At 37.0% G+C, this 14,206-nt stretch overlaps 1 protein-coding gene across 5 annotated transcripts in view; it reads right to left on the bottom strand.

Moving 5' to 3' along the window:
* Positions 1–299: 299 nt before the first annotated feature.
* The window catches only part of FBXO25 (F-box protein 25), a 30,820-nt gene continuing 16,913 nt past the window's right edge, over positions 300–14,206 (bottom strand). For 2 of the 5 annotated variants that reach the window (XM_054280025.1, XM_054280022.1), the window contains exons 6-11: positions 13,409–13,502; positions 12,495–12,679; positions 10,416–10,598; positions 8,094–8,237; positions 4,021–4,047; positions 300–1,486 (exon numbers count right to left, since the gene is read on the bottom strand). In XM_054280025.1, the coding sequence (XP_054136000.1) occupies positions 1,397–1,486; positions 4,021–4,047; positions 8,094–8,237; positions 10,416–10,598; positions 12,495–12,679; positions 13,409–13,502 (723 nt within the window). In that variant the 3' untranslated portion in view covers positions 300–1,396. The other 3 variants (XM_054280023.1, XM_054280026.1, XM_054280024.1) reach the window with 2 other exon arrangements.

The following is a 14,206-nucleotide window of genomic DNA, read 5'->3' as shown; positions in this document are numbered from 1 at the left end:
ACAAAGATTAAATTAAGATAAAACTATTTGAGGACAAATATTCTCCTCTTCTTCTGCAGCCTATTAACAGCCCAGCTCTGCTATCACAAAAAGGGCTAATACAACAAACTACTGTAAAGCAATAGCACTAGGACTGCTTGTATGCTTCTCATTCCATTACCAATGACTACAGACAACAGGTTACAGAAAGATCTTACACAATTCAAATGGATTCATCTCTATGCACCAGAGGCTTCTGGGAATAACAGATAAAAACATGATTTATTACACTGTACAAAACTGGATTGAGAACAAGCAAGTGCAGAATGTGGTACATGATTTATTTTTTCTGTACGTTACATATTGTTAAATTTCATTGACAAATCCAAAACTTTCACAATTTTTCCTTTACCTGCTTAAGCCAAGCAATTAATTTTGTTCTACAGGATAGAAAAAAAATAGCTTCCTGGAGAATTTATCATCTGATTAACTTGGCAGAAGGTGCTCCAGCTCAGACTGACTTTCAGTATTTCCCATAGCTTGTCAGGTTAGAACCTCAGTTGGGAGCATAGTGTTCTGCCACTGTACCAGTCTAGGAACAAGCAACTCCATCCTCATTAAGCTTCAATAATGTCTTCTTCTTAGAAGATGAAATTAATACAGTTGCACTTGTAGACATTCCAAACAGTATAAATGAAGGCTGTAGCTACCATCAGAAAGATTTCCAGCAGCCCCAGATTGGTCTCATGAGTTCTGCAAGATGTGCTAAGACAGGTTAAATGTTTATTAAAGTCCTTAAGAAAAATAAATATTTTTGCATAATGCATGTACAAAAATTGGTTGATTTCCTTCATTCATATAGGTTCAACAGCAGATATAACCACAGTTATATTTTACTCACTAACTCCTAAAAATGAATACCACCTTTGTAATGATGTAGTAAGAGCCTAAGAGAATATTGGCCTATTCTTTATAATAGTGCAAATTATATGGAGGTGTTTTGAAAACCATGGCTTATAGAAAGAAGAATTAACAAAAAAACCCCTCCTTTGGTCCCTGCAAGAGTAGTTTAATTCTTCCATGAAATTTTCAAAACTCCCCTACATAATTTTAACCAACTATTAAGGCGTCAAAAGCATAGATTTAAAGTTGAGATTAAAGTGGTCTTTCTTGGACTTGAAAAAAAGTCCACTGGAGATTTCCTGACAACGAAATTTTCTTAATGTTTCTCCTCTCCTCCTTGCTATTCTGCACAAAAGCAATATGCCAAATGAACCTCTCTGATAATCTCCCCCATATATTTATTTAAACTACAATAAAACATTACACTTAAATATATTGCACAAAAAGCATAACATATCCTGCCTGACTCTTCACAAAAATGGCCACAAACACAGGAGAACAGCTACTGAACATCTCAAAATTTGAAGAGATCAATAAAATGCTGAGGAGATACTGGCATGAGACAGGTGTTTGGATCACTGGCTGTGCAGGGGTGTCCTGTATCCTGAAAAATGAAGGAGAAAAATAAGCAAGTTCTCTTTGCATATTCAGTCTCCCTTTACACCCAATTTAGGAAAAAAAAAAACCCAACAAAACAATAAAAAAAGCACAAACCCAAAACAATTCTCTCCTTGTACCAGAACCTGAGCTGGAGCCATTGAAAAACTAATATCTTCCTTAGTCATTATTTTTAGGTAAGCACAAGAAAAAGGCAAAAGGCACCAGCTTTACTGAGCCTAAATTATCTATTTAATCAAAACCTCAAGTCATCTATTGCTCTGGGGGAAAATGAGTCCCTTGCTTTGAAAATTATGGGCAGCAGCTATTTCCTCAAAAAACCTGACCAGTGTGTTTGAATTCACAGTCTTAAAAGCTTTCCTACCTTGCTACATTTCCCTCCTAATCCTCCTTTCATCTTTTATGCCCACCTTTTCCCCAAGCGAAATGAAAGCACTGCCTTAAAACTGAAGTTGGCACCTAGGCAAGGTAGGAATAGAGAAGTAAGACAGGGTGGAAAGGCTTTGCCATTAGAAATTCACTAAGCCTGCAGTGCTTTCTTTCCTCTTACAGAAATTTGACCTCAGCAGACCTGATTATTTAAGATTCAAATTCTTCTTTGAACAAAAAGTTGTAGTTTGCATCTTATTAAAACCCCTAAATGAGGGAAATGCAGAGGTGTAATGAGAAGAAGTTCCCAGACAGTTCAATGGAGAAGTTAAAAAAACTTGTCAGTGTTGTTGTAAGGCTCAGAAGAGTCCTCATCAGGCTTTTAAGGAGTTTCTGTCTCTTTTCCACCAATGCTGGTGAATGCACCATATGAGGCAAGAAAACTAGATAAATACATGACAATCAGATCACAGACTACCATGGTCCTCATTGCTTTTGTTTCCATAGGAAAAGAAATTACATGCCATTCTGTTAATAGAAGGAAAGAATCTCTAAGTGATTATTTTTCTCACTGCCACATTCCCACCCAAAGTCTTTGCAGCACCAAAGTGCACCAGGTGAAATACATTCTAAATACTGCTCAGCTTTTCCAGTGAAAATTGTCACTCAATAGATTTATTATCTGTGTTTTTCCAGTAAGTCTATGGAGGACTACAAGAATACACCAGGTGCTATCACCTCCTCATCCTCCCACCCTTTTAAATAATTGCTTTAACATCACCTGAGAAACAGAAACAGATTCATGACACAGAGGGAAAGACAAACATACACCTAAAAAAGAGACCCAGGTAGAACTGCCTACTGGGGGAATCTGCAGATGAGAAAGGACAGATGACCAAGACCAAAATCAGAAGTGTTCAACTTAACACCTTCATCTTGAGATGACATCTGCAAGGAAGAGCTGCACCTCTCCAGAAAACACTCTTAAAGGTAGTTGCTAATAGACTATTATCTTCTCTACCCATTGCCATGTCAATGTCATGTCATTACTTTCCTAGTTTCCAGAAAAAAACACCATCAGAATTATAATTCTGGGAAACAAGGTAGGGATTATCCTCTTTCTTATCTGTACTCCTGAATATTTTAAACTGAGTTTGTAACATGCTGCTTTCTCTGCACATCATTATAAAAGCATTTTTGAAAGTTCTACCCAGTTGGGAAATACAGGTGCAACAAAAATCTCAGAGATCAGTTACTGGTGGCTTTAGTTATTGAAAACTAAATAAGTTTTACAGTGAAAAAAGTGATGAGGACTGAAAAAAAGAATCACAACTTTCTTGTAATTATGAGTACTCATCATTTCAAGAGAAATACATTTTCATGGGAATAATAAACTAAATAATAAAAACACTCAAAGTGTTAAAATCATTTGATTTCAAAGTTTCAAAGCTAAAGCAGACTTCTTTCAAAGTACGAAGAGAATTCCCCAGGAGGAGTGTTTACTGGCAAATGCAGTTGTTTTCCTCAAAATCTACCATAGCTAGACATTAAGAAGCTCTGTAAAAGTATTTTCACCATTTATTCTTTCAGAAGGCAACAATATAATTGCTTCCCTTGACTATCTCAAGTCACATGCAGCTTGTTTTGGGGAATTTCTTTTCAGAGAAATTCTCCATAAAAGTAAATATGACTACAGCATTCCAAGTGCAATAAAATCAATTTGAGCACCTTGGTATGAAAGTTATCTGAGGTGCATGTTACTCTTCAGATTTAAGTATTGAATTAAATACATCAGGGAATGCAGGAAACAGTTTATAATAACACTGAGTGCAGAGAAACCTATTTCTTAGCAAAATCTGTCTGATCCCACTGACACCTATGCTCATTAGAAATTGAATTATGGCTCCTAGTTTAAATGGCATTAGGAGGGAATATGGCAATAATAAAAGACAAAATGATGAAAAGCTGAGATGAGAAGTCATCACTACCTTTATCTAAAAGGGAACAAGAAACAAACTATTCCTGCTGCTGAACTGATGTGCAGAAAGAAAAATCAAAACAAAGAGCAAGGGACAATTAGAAAGGAACACATTATTCACTCTGACATTATGGAACAGTCAGCAATGAAAACAGATGAGACACAAGAAATACCTGGAGTAACAAAGCAAGGTGGTAGTCCTTTGAAATCGTGAAGAAGGAAGCAGGAAGGAGAGCCATAAAGTAAAAGAAGCAGAGTTAAGGTTTATTTAAGCAAAGGTTGATAAGCCATTTAGAAAAAGTCTTTTATTCTTGTGGCAAATCACAAGCAGCTTTGCGGGAACCAAAATCAGCACAAGCTGCAAGAAGACAAAAACTAAGTGTTATGCAAAGTGATTACACTGTTTTCATAAAGCCCTGGAAACTGAAAGAAGAAAAGATATTTCAGCTTCTGTGGCCATGTCTGAGATAATTTAAAACTATTACTAAGTAAGCTCAGGAAAATAAAAGAATCTGCCACAATTGCAATGGTGCCTAGTGGAATAGAGGAAATAGTATACATGAAAGCACTCAGAGGTATCACACAATAATTAGTCATTACTTTTGCACTATTGAAATTATGTGGGTTTTTTTCAGTTTCATCACAGACAAATCCTTTAGCAAGAAGTCATTTTGAAAACAGATGTTCAATATGAAAATTTTCCTATGACTCCCTCCTAACACAGGAGAGTACAAAAGTCACTGTACTTCCAACAAAGAACTTGGGAGACTTCTATGTGCTATATATACATTGACTTTGGTTACACATTTTGGACAAGTAAAGGAATACAAATGCCTCTTCCTGAAAAACTCCTCAAGACTTGTAAAAAACCCACTATGATCATTATATGTATACTGAAAAAGTGAAAAAGTAATTTCCCTACTTCATCAGTTCAATAGATAATTCAATTCAGCAGCCATCAGTCCCTTCTTTTGCAAGGCCTTCTTTGAAAAGAACACCAAACAGAGGGCTCCAAGAATTTACTGGGAGTAGCCATCACACATTGTCAGCAATTACATTATATTATCAATTTCATAAATTGCTGAAAATTCTTCTCATCACTAGCTAGGCCTGTGTTTTTGGGCTGTTTGAGACCCTTGTCTCAAACAGAAACCCCTACCTCCCAGCACACTTACTCAAAACTACAATTTACTTGCATCAAGGATGGCCCTCAGTGTAAATGACTCCCCTAAGTAGTCTCATGCTTATGCACCACTTTTGTCCCCAAAAACAATTTATGGAGAGCAGTCATGTTCCTTGTTAGCACAACTGAGTTAAGAGAAATTAATCATTCCTAGACTTCACGCCCTGATTGCTTTAGCACTTTTTTTCTCTGCAACTATTCCAACGTTTCACTTTGCTCTTAAATGAAGAAAAATAAAAATAGATCCCTTATGAAGAGAAGTTCAGCTCTGCCTGAAGTTCTTCTGAATAACCTTGGAAACAAAAGTTGCCTGACTTCTCAATTATACCATTAAATGAAGAAACAAAATTTTTACATATTATCAGCTATCTCAAGAATACAGGGCTTCCATTTGTTTCAAGATTCAAACACTTGTTACTTTTCCTCTGCAGTAATTGTGATTTCTCTTTTAAAATTTGGATTTGGTCGTAGTGTTTTTGTTAGTTTTTTGCATTGTTTATTTTGGATTTTTCTGGCGATGCATTAGAGATATAATTGTATGTCAAGCACTTATATACTCATATTTAGTTTAACAATCTTTCTAATCAAGGATGATACTGAAGCTTGAATAAATTTTTAAAGCCTGACAAAAGTTCTGATTAAGGAGTATTTCCACCTAGAACAGGATATATCTAGAATTAATAAAGTAGCTCCTCTCCCTTTGCCCCTCACCCCTGCTTTATTTCTCACCTCCCTTTAGCAAGCTTGGGGAAGGATAGAGACACAAGTGTCTGAAAAAAAAGGCAGCACTACTTTTTTCCCATATAACTGAGTGACCAGCACTACTTGACCCACACTGCCCTGTAAAAAGAGGGACAGTATTTCAGATGAACAATTCACTTGTCCCTGCCAATAAGCATGCCAATTATGCATAAATCAATTCATTTAACAATCCATTTCAGCCTGATCATCATTTATTTTAAGACAGAGACAAGGCTGAGATGCCAAGACTAGAGAAGGAATACTGCAATGTAGGCTCACAGAATGATCAGGCTGGGACACACTCAGGAGGCTTCTAGTCCAGCCTCCTGCTCAAAGCAGGCTAAGCTGGGAGATCAGACCAGGCTGCTCTGAGCTTCATCCAGTCAGCTCCTGAACACATCCAAGGATGGAAACTGCATCAGCTCTGTGGTTAAACTGTTCCCTTGCTTGGCTGTCCTCAGGGCAGGCTCTTATGTCCCCCTGAAACAGTCTTCTCCACCACTCCGCACATGGCCAGTCCTCCAGCTCCCTGATTATATGACCCTCACCTGAACTTCACCCAGCTTATCAGTATCTCCCTTCTGCTGGGGGCCTCATGGCTGCAGCATCCCAGATGGTCTAATGAGTGCTGCATGGAAAGGGATAATGGCTTTCCTCAACCTGCTGACTGTGCTCTTGCTGAAACAGCTGATCCCAAACACCTGCTCCAGTATTTTTGTGCAGAAGGACACAGCCAATCTATAACTGCACTGCCACTACGAGAGCTGCCTGAATTGCCAGGATGAGGCAGCACTGGAATGGTGATCTAGGAGCTACTGCTCATCAGTCCAAAGTACCTTTAGATCTTCCTGTGCTGTATTTCAAAGGATTTACAAGTCCAAAATGAACCCTATTATTCCAGCAGTACATTGGAGCATGTCACCTTGACTGCTATAACCTACTACTGGAATACTACAGCAACCTGCACAGGTTCACTGCCTCCTACTGTCCCACCATCTCCCAAGTTAAACACTTCATTCCAAACACATTCAAAGTAATTCCTAATATTAGAGACTTGTACTTTTCTATTATACTAAGATCAAAATGAGAGAAATTTAGTGTGGAAAGCATTAACTCTACACAGTGATGGCAGGCAATCCAGAGAAATCTGATACCACAAATGCCCACCTAAATGCACCTGTGTACTTACCTTTGAAATTTCCCCTTTCAGAGAGAGGATTTATCCTACATATTGAGCTACATGCTAAAGACTTATTCCACTGCAATGAAAGCTCTTAGTCATTCTTGACACAGATCCTTCAGAAAATGCCCAGGCTTTTCACAGTAGAAGCCAATTCTGGCTACCTGCTTTCCTATTATTAATTTTGCAAAGCATTACTACCTGGAAGGACTCCCATGATGTCAAAAATACTCAACTTCAAGATCACATCATTAAGGAACACGCTATTTCTAGCAGCATTTAGCTTATCCTGTTAAACAGCCTAGGTTTTTTAAAGGAAAATTAAAAAGCCTCTCACTAACATACAACTTCTCATAAAAATCACAGAAAGATGACACAAGAGCAACTAACTTATGTTGATTAGAATATGAGTAATATGAGTATTTTCCAAGATTTCTCAAACATTTCTTGCTCTTTCCTGTCTCTTGGCACTACCCATATCTGATCTTTCAGCTGTAAAATTAAGGAAGCCTCACTAACTAGAAGGCTCTGTTACAGTGCAACACAGAGTAAAAGCAGGATTAGGTAATAACACACATTAAAGAGGAGAATGCCCTACTGAAATTAGAACCATCCTGTAAGACAACATATGCTTCATGGCAAACCACAAAGCCAGGGTAAAACACACCCTGGATGAAGTTTTAAACATTCCTCCAAGCTTCATATGGGACAGAAGCAAAAATACAAAAATACTGAGCTCTACACCAATGTGCAGGAACACATGTAGTAATTACTTCTCATTAGACATATATTGATTACCATGGCATCATTAAAAACACTAACTTCAGATTAGTCCCTCACAATTTTTTTTAAGATCAAATTAATAAAAGTAGACAGAGTAACTCTTTCCACATGGCACTTTTCATTGCAATTCTAAGTATTGAGGTTATCAGATACCAAGAAATAAGAAGGCAAGCTTAAGAACAACTTTAGAATTTAACAGAGATTTTATATGGAAGTTATATATATTATTTTGAAGTTACATATTATCCAATCACCTTTCACATGAGAAAGCTGATAAGATGACCATAACATTTTTCCTTGCAGATGATCACCAGTAGCTGTTTGAATTTATTTCTGATTATCTGTTCCAAAGCTCTTACCTTCCAAAACAGAATACTACAGTGTCGACAGAAATGCAAGGTGTCCCCGTACTGTTCCTTTATTGGGTAATATTTCTGAAGTGCAAAGTACATCAGCTTCCAGTCAATGTGACCTTTCTCTGATGGAATCAAATGCCTACAAAACTAGACATAAAATTAATATCTTCCTTTAAAATTGTTGTAGTCAATTCAGGCAAAGGACATGGGAAGGTGGGGGGGGGTGGGTAACTGAAGTTTTGTAACTAGAATTCTTTGAAGTCAATATTATGACATCATACATCTCTGCAAAGCAGTGACAGAGATCTGGCCACAAAAAAGATGGAAGGCAAAGACTAAAAATAGGAGAGTGCATATTTGCCAAGAAAAACTAGGCCATACACAGCTGATCTAATTCTACTGTCTCAAAATTATTCTAATTATAGTCAAGAAGCATTTAACAAAACAGTATTTAGAGCTGTAAGCAATTAATTTTATCCTTTTAAAAAACCCAAACCACTCAGAAATGAGATTTAAAAACATGATTGTGCATTTCAGAGGGTGGTTTCCTGTTAAAGCATTATGAATTTAAATAAAGCTCTTTCTTTAATTCTAAAAGCATATACATGTTTATTTTTCACATTTGGTTGTGATCTTTCTAGAAGGATAGCAACAATTAGTGATTGATGTACTTCTTGAGGACTTAATCTGCATGTAAAGATTAGCTGCTGCACTACAGCTATTCCTCCCCAGCTTGAGACAGACAAGGTTTATTAAGTATGTATTATAAAAGACTTCTGTGCCACTCAGTGTGGATTAATGCTAATACATTGAAGGCTTTCCTCATTCAGAAGACAATTCCTGAATGGGGAGAGAATAGAAACATCTTTCTGATTTCAGCTACACTTTATTTTGTTTCATAATGGTTCTCATTTTTCTTCCAAAAATGCTCTTCAGATATCAATTATGTTTTAATGGTTATTTCAATGGCTCAACAAACACACTGCAGGGGACAGAAAACACCAACCTCATGTGATTCTGTGGCTTATTAAGCAGTACAATTTTAAGGAGAAGCTGAATTTGATATGGGAATATCATTAAATAATAACTTAGTAAGAAATTGAATGTGAACATTCAGGAACATACTGGAAACACTGTACAAGAGTACTTCATGGGGCACAGGGACAGCTAATTACACTGAAACCCTTCAGCATCCTTCTCCCTGCATTACCCTAGTATAAGAAGTTCCTCTCTAACCAGTTTTGTCACTGTTCAATAGAGCTTACCTCATCTACCCTCAAAATCCACTCAACTGCTACACAAGCTTAAATTTGTTATCCTTGTAACTTCACCTTGAATTCTTCTAGAATGCTTCTGAAGATGGGTTTTCAGTTTGCTTCTGTCTATTTTTTCCCACAGTTAATTCTAAAACCTTTTATCTCACACACACACACAAAAAATCTTATTTGAGTCAATGATGCATGAGTTAATCAAGCTTCAGTTCTGTCTTCCCCATTACAATAATACTTAATCTGGTAGTCACCAAGCAACTTCAACCTGCCAGATTTAAGAAGGGACACTTTGGCTTCCTCCAGTACAGAAGGTACTATATTTCAGAAGTTCTTCCTCCAGCTCTGATGAGGAAGAGGCTTCCACTTTCTTAGGCTTATTTTCACCTAGTCTGATTTTTTCCCAGCATGTATTAACATCAGAAAATGAAGAAAGTTCTGGAGTCATTTCTAAGTTAATTTAATGCTTTTTATGAGGAAGTGACAGGAAACTACTGCTTCTCTTCCTTTTATTAATTCCAAAACATTTGTTCTTATCTTCTTAGCAAAGATTGAAGTTGGCTTCTCCAGAATTTTCATAGCTTAAAAGTTGGAGGAACCTGTCTGCCTACCTTAGTTGGTAAAGCAAGCTCTATTTCAGAAGAATGCTTTAGAGGTTTCCTCTACAACACTGGCCAGGCAGTTTTCTAAAAAGCCCATCCTGCCATCATCATGCAGTAATCCTCAATATTCTCTGTATTTGGGGCTTGATTCCTCCTAAATATTGCATTCAGTGTGTCTGTGAGTTTAAGATAACTACAGAGCTGTTTCCTTGCATTCACTTTCAAAAATCATGCATTCACTTTCAAAAATAATGCAAGGAAACAGCCCAGTAGTTACCCTAAACTCACAGACATACCAAATTGAACATTTAGGAGGAATCAAGCCCCAAATACAGAGAATACTCATGACTATGGCACAATGATACACTTAGATCTCAAAAAGGGCAAGTTCATGCTCCATTATTACTATATGATATCAAAAAAGTTAAATTTATACAAATAACAGAGTTTATTACCTGCTTTTCTGCAAAATGGTACTGGCAGAGTTTTTTCCACAACTGCCTGTCTTCACTAAGCATGTACAAAGTTGGGGTCACTTGACCCAGAGTAATAATGTCCCAGCCATCAGAGAACCTGTACAAGATGTTATTCAGCATATGGAGAGGGAGATCACTAAGTGTAAGTCCATTGTTGACTTGCTGGAAATAAGAGTTGAAGACTTTTAGCTACAAAAACATGACAGTATAAAGTACAAATAAGATTCTTTACTTTAGAGGTATCTTAGGTCTTTGTTTAGTTTTTTCAAATCATTGAGTAAAATCTATGGTTAATGCTTGCCTACAATTATTCTCTAACTGCTGTTGAAAATTTACATTAATGCACAGAAAAAGCAACAAACTGTAAGCTTTATAATTCCTAGCTTTACTACTGTTAAAATAAACATATCCTTAATCCATTATTTAAATTTCAAATAATTTTTGAAACAATTCTGTTCTCTCAAAATAATATTATTCAGTCTTGAAAACTACAATGTAGTCAATTCCATTGATAGTGTGCTAAAGCCTTGACTATAAGAAAGGCATGAACTGATTATTTCAAACTTGTTGAATCCCTATAGTTTCTCAATTTTTATTAACACACAAAACACATATCAACTTGCCTTAAGCCAACTAGAGTACAGAATAGAATATAGAATACAGGACTGAAGACCAGAGATACAAAATGAAAGCATTTTGAAAGTTAGAGGCAGAAGAGAGTGGGATATTTTCTGAAGCCTAGAGAAAGTTCTCCCTTATTTATAAATGAGAAGACCGGCAGAGGTGACAGATGAGAGCACTGAGAGCATTTTCATTAGGATTGTACACCTCTGTGAGCTGCAGTGGGTAAGCAGCAGCACAGCTGTGACAGGACTACAGCTGGAGCCCACAGTGGCAGGTGGCACAGGCCCAGCAGGCTGGAGGCCGTGTCCCAGCTGGCAGGGAGGGAGCAGGGGCAGCTGCCAGCCCCAGGGAGCAGAGCTGCCCTGTCACAAGGTGGTGGCAGCACAGCAGCCCTGCACCCATGGGCTCACATTTCTGTTGCTTCCTTCCCAGCCATTCACCTTGCTTACAGACCAGAATTTCCATGGAGTCATCTGGTCCAAGCACTGCTGGAGCAGCAGCATTCCTCCTCTGAGGAATGACTGTGTGAGCACTACAGATGCAAGATTCCTCATGGAATCTTCAGCCAGTGTAAAACAGCTCCAAGGGAAGAGTCACACTGGAGAGGACAAAGTGCAGCAGTAACTGCACTGTCTCAGAGTGTCTGTGCTTTGGTTGCCTGGTGCATGGAAACTGCTGAGACCAGGTTTCTCAGTTCTCCTTTCTATTCCAAAAGTAGCTGGTTTTTTCAGATAACCAGCCCACACAGAAAGGACAATTTCAAAATTTCATAGCTGGAAGTCAATAGATAAAACACTTGTATGACTTTATAGTGAGCAATATCTTACAGGATTTCTTCCAGGAGTAGCCCAGTCAGATTAAAAAAGTTGTCTGCCTATCATCAGAAGTTTCCACCATAAAACCTTGGAACAGTGCATACCACATGCTTTGAACACAGTCACATGAGGAGAACCCAGATGCTGAAGTCATTATCTTTTTTTTTTTTTTTTTACGAAAGCAACTGTGCTAACAAATAAATCTGTAAAATTGCTACTTGAGTTGATACACCTCCAAAACGTCTTTTAGATTTTTATTTCTTCAGTTGTAGAAAATTTATTTTGGTACTAAAAATTACTAAAAATGGGCTTTTTCCCCATGTCTATCTGACAAACTAGAGACAAGTTTTTTAAAACTTGAGTGGGAAAAACTATCTATAAATCTCTACTACAAAGCAGCAGTACAGACACTGTAGCAGTTTTCACCAGAAAAAAGCTACTAAAACATTCGAAAATTAAGTTCATGCCAGTGAGTTAATTTCACATTACTTCTTCATAAAACAAAACAAGTAAAACTGTTTAAAATGTATTTGAAACTTGGTTCACTTACAAATATTTATGCAATATTCAACATAATTCTACTCCCCCAAATATTAATTAACATGATTTAATAATGTACCTTGTTCATCTGAAGATTTTTTAATTGCTGTTGCCACAGAAGGATAGTTTCTAATCGGCAAATCCAAATATTGATGTTGCCTACCAACACAGACTTTCCTACTCCCCTAATCAGTATACAGAGAGTAGAACTCAGATCCTGCAGAAGATCTTTGATCAATCGTGGATTATATTGGTCTTCCAGAACTGGAAAACAAAACAAACCAAATACAATTTTGGTTGACAGAGTTAATCAAGCTAATAGCTCAAGCTAATCAACAGTCCTTTTTCAGATGAATTAATTACAACTCAATTGTTTGTGTACAAATAACTGCCCTAATTCCCACCATGACATTCATTGGTGCTGTTCCGCAGATGCAAGATCAATAATGAACAATTTCACAGGCAAATTTGATGCAAAAATTCATGCTATGCATTTAATAAGCTTAATGCTAAACAAGTAGGTATAAATCAAATTTCTTCAGTTCAAAGCACACAGCATAACATCTTCATTAATGTGGATACCAGAAAAAATAAAAAAATCAATATAAGGTAATGGCTTTTTCTTAAAATAATCAAAATGTATGGGTTTTGAGCCTCAGTACATCATGCAAAGTGAAACCCAAAAATTTTATTAACCTAAAAGCTTCTGCATTTTGTGAAGAGTATAATTTAACAGTAACCAATAGTTTTTGAATGGAATCTAAATGTCACATAATTTCACCAACCTGTTTCAACAGACTTTATTCAATAGGAGAAAATAACTTATTGCCATCATGGAATGGCAAGTATGAAACCTGGCATAATTAAGAATGCCATTACTATGTCTTACAATGTAAAAATGGTAATAAGACTAACAACAACAAAAAAATCAGTTGATAGCTTAGTTACACCAATTAAATCTGAACTGTTAGATTAAAAATCTTTAGGTCTTACCCTTCTGCACAATTTTGTCCAAAATGTTAAAGTAGTTCTTCTGTGCTGCACCACTCAGTGAAGTTAACTGGGATTTTGCAATTAACTGCAAAAGCTATGACAAAAAATTTAAAGTCAGAAGAATGACAGAAGTAAGGGATGGCTTTAAATGCACATTTAGTGCATACACTCACCTACAACAGCCTGAATGGGCATTTTGTAAAAATATAACTACAGATTTCATAAGACAAAGTAAGACATGTGGAAAGCTTTAAGCATTCCTACTGGCATCCCATGAACAATTTCTGAAGGATGCGCACTTTCAAAATACTGTACAAATGCTTATCTCTGGCAAAGCACATGACATACTTTATGAGCTGCAGTGAACGACAGAGAAAGTCTCTTTTGGGGGCTCACAAATACAAATGTGAACTTGCATGTGGCTGGGTCCTGAAGTCCCTGACAGATCTGGTGGCCAGGAACATCACTCTGAACTGATACCAGCTACCAGAATTACAGCTTCTGAGTGAAAGTACCATACTGGTCAAACTGAAGTGTGATGGATTTAGTGCACTACTTTCTACTCATGGAGAGGAAATACCCTTTTTGCCTAAACTAGGCAAAACCAACTTCTGTATTAGACCTACATTCAGGTCCCTGGTAGAATACACCACAGCAATCTAATAATGAGCAGTGTACAAACCGTATCAGTAACTTTCTCTTAAGTATTATAGTAAGAATCTCCTAGCTGTCCACACGTCTGTCTCTGAAACCACTGTGAGCAAAAAGAGTGACAAGAATGGTGGTAATGGTTTAGGG

This window comes from Melozone crissalis, unplaced genomic scaffold (assembly GCF_028551555.1).
Source record: "Melozone crissalis strain CALT ecotype California unplaced genomic scaffold, PUWL_Pcris_2 ptg000027l_1, whole genome shotgun sequence".
Taxonomy (NCBI): Eukaryota; Metazoa; Chordata; class Aves; order Passeriformes; family Passerellidae; genus Melozone; species Melozone crissalis.
The sequence above is the reverse complement of the archived record's forward strand: the minus strand, read 5'-3'. Positions and strand labels throughout refer to the sequence as shown.